The sequence below is a fragment of the Bombus vancouverensis genome, chromosome 1 (genome assembly GCF_051014615.1).
Source record: "Bombus vancouverensis nearcticus chromosome 1, iyBomVanc1_principal, whole genome shotgun sequence".
NCBI lineage: Eukaryota > Metazoa > Arthropoda > Insecta > Hymenoptera > Apidae > Bombus > Bombus vancouverensis.
Window position 1 is genome coordinate 3156548 of NC_134911.1, and position 14190 is coordinate 3170737.

Below are 14190 nucleotides of genomic sequence, written 5' to 3' on the forward strand. Positions count from 1 at the left end.
TTGATCGTTTTAGATAATAAATGCTGTAAACATGCTGTAAAATAAACATAGGGATAAATAGAAGCCTTTCAAGTTTATGTTATATATAAATATCAAATCTGAAAGATCCTAAGAAGTGTATCAAAAAAGGTATAAAATCCAAAAATGACCAAACATTACTTTATTTTATACGAATTTTATTAACAAACCTATTATATCATCTTTATACACTGTAACATTAAATTTGAATTGAAGTTTATTTTAGGATAAGTTAAGTTAGTCATTTTGTTATATACATATATAAATTAATGCAAAATATATAAAATAGAATTATATAAATATTTGTCCATATAAGTTATGGAGTTTTCTGATTTTAATGCCATCCAATATCGATAAATGTTATATATATGTAGTATCGGGAAAAACTGGGAAATTAAGATCTACTTGACCATGGATCATCCACGTCTGTGAAACATGTGCGTGCCGGGTATACCGGAGCCATGGTATAAGAGGTAGCCGTTAGTTAGTTGAAAAGTGAGTGTTGTCAGATTGCCAAGGAGTGTGATCAGCGTTGTCAAGGAGGGTGGTTAGCGTGAAAAAGAGCATTGGAACCGTCGTAACGAGAGTAGGGAGTGACGAATGGTGACTGCGTGCATATAGATTGACAGTGCATCCATATATATACATATATATATTTTATATATTATATATCACATATTATATATATATATGTCGCACCTACTTTTAGATTCTCCTGCTTGATCATCAAGTGACACTAAAATCAGAAAATCGACAAAAATGTCATAATCCACAATTATGCTTGTTTCATCTTTAGTTAAAAAACACAATGTATTGCGTTATCATATTCTCTGTGATTTCCATATTATTACCAAGAAGTGAGGTAGTATATTCAGGTGGTATATTCAGGTACGAACTATAATAATTGTGCTCGAGAGAGATGTAACAGGTGCAACCATGCTGCGTGTTATTCATAACGAACAGTGCATCGACATCTCGAACATCTACGTATCTTAATATGCAAATAACTATGTACAGTTACAACAGATTTACGAACTAACATCATAATAAGGCCTCAGAACACTTAACTCGTCCTTTTACATTTTACAACTTGCAAGATTTCTACGTTGAAAAATACATTGTCAATTTGCCAATAAGTCACTTTCATATAGAAACTTATTACTTATATCCTAAATCTTATCATTTGTGTATTGCTATATTTATATTTATAAATTTGTTAATATTTTCTCTTATTATAGCATGCTTATTATTTTTTTGGATCGTAGTAATTATTATTACGCGTTTTCTTATTATCTGAATGATATAATTTTATTACAATTGTTAAGATAACCTGATCACCTTAAGTCGTGAATACTGAATTTATTAAAAATTAATGAACCAAAGGTAATTGTTCAGAATCAATTAAGTAGACGGTAATTAACTGTATGAAGCAAGTTCAATACATTGTACATTGTACATCGCAACATTTCTTTCGTTACAAAAAAAAGTTATTAATTCATGAATTTTATTGGTACTGTTTAGTATTTTCCTTCTCAGCTATAAAACAACAAATATAAGATCTATGCTTACTCAACGGATATATCTATATTCACAGCCACTCGTTATTCTCAATCAATTACAGACATTCGATATTTTATTAAGTTCCGTTATCCATTAACAACTGATCAATAAAGAAAATTAGTTATTAATCGAAGAATTGGTATGTCATAAAGAGTATGTGTGTATAGCAGCATCGAGCAGATGTTCAAAATCGTTTTTATTTTCTTTTTTTTTTCCGAAAACGAAAGCATCAGTGAATCAGACTTTGCTTGATTTCCGAACACCAAATATATTCAAAACATTTTGATGCACGCGGTTGTATGAAATAGATACAATGGCTCATAAAAGTATTTTACAACTACTATTGTTATGATAGAAAAGCCTAAAACCAATCTGAAAATATACATAGAACTTATTTACAAACATATATTTAATAAAGATTAGCACACAGCATTAATAATCTCCTCAGGTATGCCTACAATAAGTTCAAAAGTGATCCCAGTAAATATTTAGGCTTATTTTATACATACGGAAAATGGACTGTTTAAATACTTTCATGATTTGTACGAAATATCTACATGTGTTAGGTGTTTTGTAATATTTATGTATATTTTCAGATTTGCTAAAAAATTTACCAATATAACTATGACAATCGGATTTTGTTACAATACTAATGACATTTCAAAATGTTTCTTACTAGACATATAGTATATTCATAAACGGTGTCTTTTACAAGAATATGAATACTTTTATGAGCAACTGTATAAAAAGAACGCTGTTACTTGACCGCTATTTTGATCTTCTATAATGTTTCTTGCACTTTCGTCGTACTTGAGTAGACGCAGTACCTTGACGTACTTGAGTAGGCGCACTAAAACAACACATGGTAACTTATGGAAAAAAAGATCCTGCTATTAATGTGTAGAGTAATTTTATAATTTGTACATACTTGAATTTATGAACACTAAAATAGTACGATGGTTTAGTATTAGGAGGATTAAAATTAAATCCTCTAGATTGGATAGAAGCAGGTCCCTAAAAAGGAAATCATATATTAATCATAATAATGTTAATAAAACACAATCATTAACACAGTTGGTATCGCGAACCTCTAATATACTATAACACGATTTTGTAAATTTCTTTCTATACCACTGTAAAAGAGCTTTCAAAAATAGAAATACAGTACAATAGTGTTTATGAATAAGCCATGATAATCGTATTTTATTATAGTAGCAATGGAATCTGAAAATATTACAGGGTGGTTGATAACTGGTGGTACAAGCGGAAAGGGGGTGATTCTACGCGAAAAAAGAAGTCGAAAATATAGAATAAAATTTTTTTTTATTTTTTTTTTTAATTTTTCATCTAGACAACGATCTACAGTGAGATCCGTTATAACGAGACGTGATAAAGTGCACGCGTACCGAGCGAAAATTCAAAGTCGATTTTCTCGAAAATAAAGCCTCGAACGAAAAATTGTTAATCTATATTTTCGACTTCTTTTTTCGCGTAGAATCACCCCCTTTCCGCTTGTATCACCAGTTACCAACCAGCCTGTATAATATTGAGTTGTTCCAAAAGTTTCTTTCGTTTCATAAGGAAATAATAGATGCACATTTTCCGTTTTATATTATCTTACTGAATTATGAATAAAACGAAAGAAACTTTCGGAACAACCTAATATATTGTTAAAAGAATTTTACGAGTGTTCAATGTGTACAGAAGAGTATACGAGGGTGTACAGAATGTAATAGAATAAATCGATTATCGAATATGCTAGGAACTTTTTCAGTGACTTAATACTTTCAGTTTACTTACAGCTGTGCAATCTCCCGATGGCAAAGCAAAATTAAACGGGCTTATTAAAGGCATTGATGATGAAGAAGACAATTGTTGACTATATGTAACAGGTTGCGATGTAGAAAATGAACTTGCAGTTGTACATTGCGGAAATGCTGCTGGTACCGGATAAGATGCGTTAAATGTATTATCGGAGAAACCAATTGATGCTTGATTCTGAGTCGATACAGTAGGTATGACATTCGCAGAAGAATTGAATGGAGGTATTACAACTGATTCAGTAGGAATGTCGTTAAGTAAAAATGTTTGATGTACACGTACAACACGCGTTGACTCGCTGGTAGGCATTGTAAAAGTATTACCACCAGATACCATTGATGTCGCTGATAATGTGACAAATGAAGTTGGCATCCCGAGTGTTGTATTGCATGTTGTTTCTTGTTGGTTTCTTATTGTTGAATCGTAAAATGTAGGGTTATTTTCTAGTACTGCAGAAGTGGAAGGTTTACATGAAATTTCGCCACACAATTCATTAGATAAATTAAAAGTAGTTGGTGCCAAAATTGATGATCTGGGTGTTGTAGGATTATGCAAAGTTTGTAATGCAGTAGGTACTTGGAATGTTGGACTTGATAATGTTGTTGTCATTGGATTCCAATAGAAAGCCGTAGATCTACTCTGTGCGTTATCACACACTGACTCTTTACTTTCTGATGTTGGAGAAGTAAGAAATTGACTCGTACTTGTGTTACCAAATGCATATTGTGTATTAGATAAATTAAAAGTAGTTGGTGCCAAAATTGATGATCTGGGTGTTGTAGGATTATGCAAAGTTTGTGATGCAGTAGGTACTTGGAATGATGGACTTGATAATGTTGTTGTTATTGGATTCCAACAGAGAGCCGTAGATCTACTCCCTGCGTTATCACACACTGACTCTTTACTTTCTGATGCTGGAGAAGTAAGAAATTGACTCGTACTTGTGTTACCAAATGCATATTGTGTATTAGATAAATTAAAAGTAGTTGGTGCCAAAATTGATGATCTGGGTGTTGTAGGATTATGCAAAGTTTGTAATGCAGTAGGTACTTGGAATGTTGGATTTGATAATGTTGTTGTTATTGGATTCCAACAGAGAGCCGTAGATCTACTCCCTGCGTTATCATACACTGACTCTTTACTTTCTGATGTTGGAGAAGTAAGAAATTGACTCGTACTTGTGTTACCAAATGCATATTGTGTATTAGATAGATTAAAAGTAGTTGGTGCCAAAATTGGTGATCTGGGTGTTGTAGGATTATGCAAAGTTTGTAATGCAGTAGGTACTTGCAATGTTGGACTTGATAATGTCGTTGTTGTTGGATTCCAACAGAAAGCCGTAGATCTACTCCTTGCGTTATCGCACCCTGACTCTTTACTTTTTGATGTTGAAGAAGTAAGAAATTGACTCGTACTTGTGTTACCAAGTGCATATTGTGTATTAGATAGATTAAAAGTTGCTGGTGTCAAAAATGATAATGTGGATGTTGCAGGATTATGCAAAGTTTGTGATGCAGTAGGTACTTGGAATGTTGGACTTGATAATGTTGTTGTTATTGGATTCCAACAGAAAACCGTAGATCTACTCTCTGCGTTATCACACACTGACTCTTTACTTTCTGATGCTGGAGAAGTAAGAAATTGACTCGTACTTGTGTTACCACATGCATATTGTTTATTAGATAAACTAAAAGTAGTTGGTGTTAAGATTGATGATTTGGGAATTACAAGTTCAAGGTTATTCCGTTCATCGATGCATTCTTGGCATGTACGTGAAACTGGGTCGACTGTTTGTACAGTTTTTGCATATTTATTATCTGGGAATGTTAAACCTTCCAAAGCATTGGAAAGGAATGAAGTTGCAGAAGGAGGATTTGGTACTGTACTAGAAGTCTCAGTCGCTGGAATTTCTGGCGTTGAGTCTTTCTTCAGATTTTCTGAATCTTGCTTTACATCTATTGATAAAACTTTATTTTCAGCTATGTTTGCTTTATTTGTTTCATTTCCTCCTTCAAGCGTGTCGCATATAAAGTTATTTTCAGATACTGTAGCATCAGTCTCCTCTTGGTCTCCAGCTCTGTCAACATCAAGTTCAACATTCGCAATATTTGCAGCGATAGATTTATTCCACGTTGTATTTGGAAGTGATAATTTAATCCTGGTAGCAATCTGAGCAGTAGAGTCAGCTATATCACAATATGGACAAAAACAACAGAAATAACCGAATTAAAAATTAATGCAGTGAACTGTAGAGAAAATGTTTTATTATATGTTTTAAAAATTTCTTTTATTGACCACATTTCATATTATATTTTGATTTCACATATTTTTATGATGTCTTTCTTTTTTAATTGTCGTCGTAATATTATACAAATTCGGAGATTTTACATTGCACAATATAGTAGGTCACGTTAATATTCGGATAGTCTAAACCAAGATTACTTTTTAGAAATTGGACCAGAGGACTTGAGTTTCTTGGAAAAGATACAAGAATTAGATCACCAAATGTCATTTGTCACATTTTTATCTAAACCTGTAATGACTATTACGATCTTCTAACAATACGTTTCGTAGACTTATGTCGGTTATATACATGCTAAAATTTTCATCAAAATCAATTGATGCAGAAACAAGCAGTAGGCATCGAAAGATGTAAGAATCTTTAGATTTGTTACAGTTATAGTTCGAAAACAGGTTTCGTGAAAAATTACAGTTTCCGCCATTTTTAATTTGTAGTTCATACAAACAGTGACCGACGAACAATTCAGTGAGCACACAAAGAGTTAATTAATCAGAATAGAACATATTTCACGCTACATTAAGTACGACAATTAGAAGCAGTTCAGCGAGCATTTAAAGGATTAATCAATTAGAATATAACACAACTTACATATCCAGATTTAACACACAGTTAAACAGAATACGCAAATCTATAGTTATCAGCTATTTGGAGACAACACATAAGAATACACGAGTTAGTATGAATGAGTTAATTCGAGACGAAACACAAGATAATCGAATAAATAGCCAAGTAAGACAGTTTGATAATGGAATCTTGGAGTAGATTCGTTGGTTCAATGTTACGCTATTTTCTTTTACTATTTATGAACAAGGGAATTGTCAAAAAGATTGCAAAATGTATTATAACAAAACAGATCGTATTTTTTACGGATTGACAGTTGTGACGGATTTGTAAATTTGTTTATCAATTGCAGTGACATCATGATGAATTGTGGGATACACTCCGGCATAATACAGGCTCAGAATCGCGTAATGATAGAGAAACTTCTCATTTTTTTTTTTTTTTTTACGAGATTTTAAGATCGTCATTTTCTGAAAATGGAATTCTATCGTATGTTCTTTTATATTTTCTCTAATCGATACGTTTATTTATTCTTTATAAAAGAATATTAAGGATCTTGGCCTTAAAATGCCTTTGTACTTACGTAACTCATTTTGAGATAGCAGTGACACGAGCATTAAGAATGTGTTTTCACACACGGAAAATAATTTAGTCAAGTAGTAGGTAAAGCTGAATTTACACTGTCCACTTTGAAGGATCACTACGGTTGAAACGAGGATGAAAAGCCGAATTTATGCTGTTTCACTTTGGGGGAACGCGAATGGAAACAGCGTTTATCCGTCGTATTCGTCCAAAGTGAAACATAAATTCGCCTAAAGCAACGTTTTCCGATGAATTGTCCGCTGTGATGATCCACAGTGAGACAGTGTAAATTTGAATTTACTTGCAACTCGACTAAACTACTAGCCGTGTTTGACTGAACGTTTATACAAAGTATCTATCGATAACTGCTGCTTAAAACAACTGCAAAACGACTGACAAAGGAAAATAATGTATAAGCATCTTTTGTGTGCTTTATTGTTACCGTTCAACATTAAACATTTTTCATTATATGATAGCAATCCTCCAATGTTACTTCGAGAATATCGGTATTAAATAACTATTTAATTATTTAGTTAGAACTAAAAGTTCCTAAAATAATTTCAATGTTTCCCTTACTTTGTTACAAACACGTAGCTGACAAAGTTAGATTATTGCAATTACGATGCAATCACTGGAAAATAAAGACTGTCCGTATATGTATGTCGGAGATGAGGGGACATCGGGGACATTCTTTTGGAATTTTTGGGAGGATTCCTAATACTTTAGTCTAGACTATTTATTATAGCTGTACTTAAATGATAAAACATAGAAATAGTTGTTATGATTCAATCCTATTATGTTTGCCCGAGATTTGCGACGGTGGGCTTGGGCTCGAGGTGACACAACTGGTCGCCCAACGTAGCCACGGTCACGGGATGAACGTTTTTACCTAACAGAGAAGTGCCAATATTGTGAGATACACGTTGTATTAACAATCAAACCCCGGGCAGGAGCAACGTCAGCTCTACGCGGGTCTGCCTAGCAACGGCGGCTGGAATTTCGTTGGTATCCCCTGCCAATATGCAACGAACAAACGCGATCGTAAGGAGAGGAAAATTTCCATCAGTCTTTTATTCTTGCGATCACCTTGGAGAGTTTGCACGTCGTCTTTACGTGCAGTATTACACCGAGCGTCACAGCAAACGTTACTTTGTGCTTCAAAATATATTCTACGTTTAACAAAGAGTTGCCCCGTTGACCGTGGATTCGTTATTGAACCTAAGAACATTGTCACTAACATCTCGAGTGTTTAATCACCACGGTCATTTGTCAAACTTTGTAAAAATCAATATTTATACCAGTAAATATAATCTCTATTGTACAACAACGATGGCTAGTCCGAATAAAGATTCGTTACACACCCATAAACCTAACGCTAACCCGACATGTATATGACAAAAATCGTGGAAATAGAATAACAACGGATCGGTGTTCGTTTTTTCTCGGGTCACTGATCTATCTCGACTCACCATTAACTTATTACGAACGTTTTACAGATTAAAACCACTAAAAAGTTTTAGGCTTTTTACCTGATTTTAGTAAGCATGGTTACGCTCGAATAACAATAATCCTGTTTTCAACTGTGCATTTTTGCACCTGATGAATATATACTGGAGCAATCACTTGATATAAGTTTACAGTTTGACAAGGTACATTTTTGATAACACCGTACTTATTATCAGTATTATATTCCAGTAATTATGGATTAACGAGGCAGCCATTCTACATGGCAACATAAACAGAAAATGTAGAGTAAGGTTTGTTCATACGATATTTCGTTAAAGTTGACTTGAACTTTACTTAAAAGCTTAAAACTTGAGTTAAAAACTTTGCCACATATATACTCGAACTTGTCTGATTCCGAATTATTTCGGTCCGATTTCTGATGTGGGAATGAACAATCGATAAAAGGTTGTTCTACATCCCGAAATAAATCAAGAATTTATGAAATAAAATTTTTCATGCGGCGCTTCGTTTCCAAGAAAATCGAGTCGAAAAATGTATCCAGTATAACTGAACTTGCCTGATTCTAAACTAGGCAGAAGTGAATCAATAAGAAGTTATTCTGTATTTCAAAATAAATCGAAAATGTAGAATAAAATTATTTCATAGAACGTAGCGTTTCTGGGAAAATGAAATTTGAAAATTTATCGAGTAGACGTGCAGTAAGTCGATTCTTAGTTCAACGCATTAAACTCAATTTTCTTAAAAATGAAACTTTACATAGAAGAATCTTGTTTTACATCTTTGACTCATTTTCGCAAGTAGAATAGTCTCCTGTCGGTTGTTTGTTTTCTCTTGAAAATAAGATAAATGGAAGAATGTTATTCTTTACTGCATACTTTTTACTTATTTTCGGAGATAGAATACCTCGTACCAAATGTCCATATCTGTCCTTCAAATTTAATTTCGTATAATATCAAATTTAATATCTATATATATATTGAGGTTTTCACGTACGAAAAATTAAATTTATATATATTCTATACAATATTCTATACAGTAACATTCGAAAGCGTTTTGCAGTAATATCTTCAATCGTAGTAGCGTACACATTCTTCCACCTAATTTCAATTTCTATTATGCTTTGCGAAAAGGCAGTAGTTCCTACACTCGATAAGAACATAAAATATCACAAATTTCACATTTTCAACATTAGCTGATAATTTAACAGGTAAAACCAATTTTAACGAGCGTTCGATCTAATCTTCAGATCACGTGTTTTTCTATAAATGCATCGAACCGCTTCGAAACAATGGTGGAAAGTTTTTACGATAAAATACAAATGTACATAAATATCTCGTTAATAATTACCTAAATCGTCTAACAATATAATCACGAGCTATCCATTGCAATACGAACCAAATACACTTAACTTTCAGATCGTAGAAGCTTGATAAAACGTTTTACCCAATATATAATTCCTTACATAATTTCGATACGAGATTAGATACGTCTTGTTTGAAACAAAAATAACAAATAAAAAGATTGATTACTCCAAATAAATATATTTGAAAATAACGCTTGAAAAAGAAGTATTATTGCTAGACTTGCATTTAATATCGTGCAAATAATATATACAATCTCGCCATTACTAGTTTTCTTACACGTTCTCCAGGAAGTAGGTATTTAAACTAAATGCTGCGAGAAAGAATGCTTGTCTCGTGAACGATTTAAGTTTCGAAATCTGTGTAAATTATCGCGTAGCATATAAAATGAGGTATGTGAGATATTCATAAACTGATTTCAGGGAATTTAACACAAGGTTATACGTTAATGCTTGAAAAGGGGAAAGTTCTTCTTCGAGTTGTACACCACATTAACATTTAGTTACATTATTTCATTATATACTTCGTTATATACTTCGCAATATATATCGCTAGATATATTTTACTTACAACATTATTGCAATGATTTTATTCTTTATAATCATTATTGCTATCTATTCATAAGTATTGGGACATTCGTGTGAAATTTGATGATTAATATGCATAACCAAGTAATATACCAGAATATGTAACATAAAATATGAATTACCAAGGAATGGATTAGTCGACCGAGATTCTGTATTCACATAAAATTATGGTTTAAAATACACAGCAGAAATTTATTAGACCTGCAATAACATAAGTAAATTAGTATAATAATTATGCCCCCCACAGTCTTCTAATCTAAATCTGATAAACAAAATTTGGAATAAATTAAATAAGAAGTTTCGAAAAATCTGCAAAAAATCTAAATCTGTACTGTAAAATCGTTTACAAGGTGCATGAAATTAAATAAGAAGAAATGCAGTGATAATATGCTTACTATATGATAATAACATGGTAAGTAGCAAAATAATTAACAATACAATAATTAACGACAAACATAACAAGTATAGGCAATGAAGAAGATAAATTAATTTCATTATAGAAAATTGGTGAGATTATTATTATAAAATTGAATATAAATTCTTTATTTTGAATAAGATAATAATGTTCGAATGTTTTAATAATTTCTTAATGATTCTTCAAGGACGCTTAAATTTTCATAAATGTGCTAATACTTATGAATGGGAGCTTATGATAGTGTATCATAGTAGTATTGAGTTTCAAAATTGGATATTTTATTTCTACAAAGATATTTAATGATTTATAATACATATACGTATATCATACATATATTACATATATTTATTGCTGTATTATATTATTGTATTAGTCCTTCAGTTTTAGTATATATAATTATGCACATGTGTATTTCATTATTATTTGTTGGTGTAACTATTGATACGAACAATACCCAAGTATATGTTTGCAGTTGATGAATTAATTATTACAGAATCATTAATTTGAAAGAATGTAGAAAGATATATATTTATTCACGTGGAAAAATATTCATGATCTTTATTATTGAAAAAGGAAATGACGAAAGTAGAATTAGATATTGAAGAGTGTATATGCCGCGATAGCATGCCAATAGATTTTATTGAACCCTTTCAAATATTTATCAGTTCCATTTTAACCAATTAATTGTACTCATCTCGTTCCGCGAGCGAGAGATACGGTCTGAAAGCGATTTTAAAAAATCATATGTATTGATGAAGTTGCAGGAATCCGTGAACTTACGCTACTGTTTAAGAAGATAAGAATTTAATTGAACAATTAATATAATTTACGTAACAGAATCAGAATCTGATCTGAACGCTCTAGTTACTATCGTACTAGTTTAACCGTTGCCTTCGTTTCCAATAACCGTTTTGCAGTTAATACGGCGTTGACTATAAATATGAAACTAACGGAAACAAGTCTGATAAGTAAGTTTCTATATATTGTAGAGACACTTTTATTGATGCAATAATTATCAAAATATCTTGAATAATTTTAGGTGATTTCACGTTGGATTCTTATAGTATGTTAATTATTTTTATAATTTCATTTGTAATTTATTAATTATTACAATTGTTTTATAATTCACATCATTTACTTATCAATAATATTTATAATAGTATTGTATTCATAATAATCTATACAAAAGTATTAAAAATATTAATTAATTAAACTAATATTATTCATTTCTTACAAAATATCGTGCATTTATCATCTGCTTAAAGAGGCTTATACCTTTAAATCTGTCAGCTTATTCCTCTTATCTACTATTTCATATTAAAATACTTTTTTTTATCAAAGAGTGATATAAAAGTCGGAATATCAACAGAGATCCACTTATATCTTCTCACGTGTAATTAATCTGTAATTAGATGTAACTTAGTACCATGATTGATCGCTACATAATAATTGGACTTATAAAAATAAGATTATATATAAAGAGAATAAAATTAGTGTAATTGATTCAAAATCATAATTTTATTTTTATACTTCCATGTATAATTTATTAATTATTATAATAATTTTATAATTTCGAATCATTTATCAATCGATAAATAATCGCTGTACACCTAGCTTGTAGTATTATTGTATTTTTATGTTAAATAATGTATTATCTTGCAATGTGATATGATTATGTATTATAATGTAGTCACTGTAACTGTGAGATGGATGAGTCATTTTTTGTTCGTAATAATTAAATTGTGGACGTTTATGCACACTAATTTTACGAAAAACGTATGACACGCATATAAAGTATGCAGAAAAAATATGCACAATATGTCAGCAATATGTCCAATGTAAGGTAATATATCGAATATTATTTACGATACAATGTTTAATAATCGATATTTAACAATACTTCTACAATTATTCTGGTATGTATAGTTTGTGCGATAATAAATTATCAGCTCTTTATGTCAGCTTATGAGATGACAGCTGGATGCTGTTGAAAATATTGATGACACAAAAAAATGTTAAGAAAATCAAAAATATTGTACTGTAATATAAATATTGTATTGTAAAAATAAATACATATTTTTTACTACACGTAACGATGAATTCAACCACTATATTCACTCAAGGTCATTCAAAATCAATCCAGGTCACAGAAAATTTGGTGATGTTCGTGGTCGATTTTACGAAGCCCATGAGGATTCTCTGTTGCTCAGTGCATATTTCGGTAAGTGATTAACTTCAAAATATTTCAAGAATTATTAATTTTAGACCTTATCGTGCGTAATACTTTTTAACATACAATTTGATGTTTTATCCGAATTCGAGAAAAAGCGTTAGGCGTGCTATTTAAAGAACAAACTATAACCGTCATATCTCAACAATGTCTATGCAACTTTTGTTCGAAACATTTTTCGCACAAAATAATTTCCAAGTTATTTGAAGCCACCGTGTTACGAGACTCACCCTATATATATAATATTATATATACCTGCTTATAATATATTGTTATATCTATTAAGTACGTTATTACTATTATCATTATTGCATATATACGCGTGACAGATACGATCGTTAACAATAATCAAACGATTAATCACTTCAATTGATATCTTTAATTAAATTGATTTTAATTAAATTCTTCCCGATAAATCGAGACTTTAACTTTCGTCTGCATTCCCTGACGAAGAAGCACGATCTTCTAAAGATTTCGAAAGGCTGTTTTCACGCGAACAGTTACTTTCATTCCTTTAAAGATTTAAGACACGATCTATTTTAATTAAGGTACGATAGGTTTCACCGTTGGATTTACTTTCGGCGACGGGCACGCGATCGCAAATTAATTTGTTCGTTGGTTAATAGCAATCGCGGAAGCGATCCACGTTGCGAAAACTATCCTCCCTCCGGATATTTTTACTAACGCGAATCACGTTCGCGGTTGCAATTCGTCGGATAAGGAATGCGCTAATTACACTTGGTAGAAAGTCACGGTTAATCGAGTATGTCTATGACAGAATTCGCTTCAAAACCTATTCGACGTTGTGTTCTCTTTGGGGACGAAAAGTAACAGTCATTTTGAAAATTATTATGAAGAAAGATTTTGAGAAATAGTTCATTTTAATGGGAATGGAAGACACTGAACTGTACATATTAAAGGGATTTTCTACAAATTAAATGATTAAAAGCTATTAATTTTTAAATGCTTTAGTTACAAATATCTAACCATTATAAATGATTGCAATTTTCAATAACTATCATCGACGAAGGAAACTGCTTTTGACTAAGAATAATCACTGGCATTATCGTCGATAAAAACATTTTTGGATTATTGGTAGCCAAATGGTTGGCAAAGTTGATATACATCTAAGAACAGTTTATTTGTTATATACAGGGTGGTTGGTAACTGGTGGTACAAGCGGAAAGGGGGTGATTCTACGCGAAAAAAGAAGTCAAAAATATAGAATAAAAATTTTTTTTTTTAATTTTTCCATCGAGACAACAATCTACAGTGAGATCCGTTAT

General features: G+C 31.5%; 1 protein-coding gene across 3 annotated transcripts in view; it reads right to left on the reverse strand.

Moving 5' to 3' along the window:
- Positions 1–228: 228 nt before the first annotated feature.
- ENGase (cytosolic endo-beta-N-acetylglucosaminidase) overlaps positions 229–14190 on the reverse strand; it is a 38111-nt gene continuing 24149 nt past the window's right edge. For all 3 annotated transcript variants that reach the window (XM_033341382.2, XM_033341380.2, XM_033341381.2), the window contains exons 9-11: positions 3379–5585; positions 2507–2592; positions 229–2428 (exon numbers count right to left, since the gene is read on the reverse strand). In XM_033341382.2, the coding sequence (XP_033197273.2) occupies positions 2347–2428; positions 2507–2592; positions 3379–5585 (2375 nt within the window). In that variant the 3' untranslated portion in view covers positions 229–2346. The remainder of the gene's footprint in view (positions 2429–2506; positions 2593–3378; positions 5586–14190) is intronic.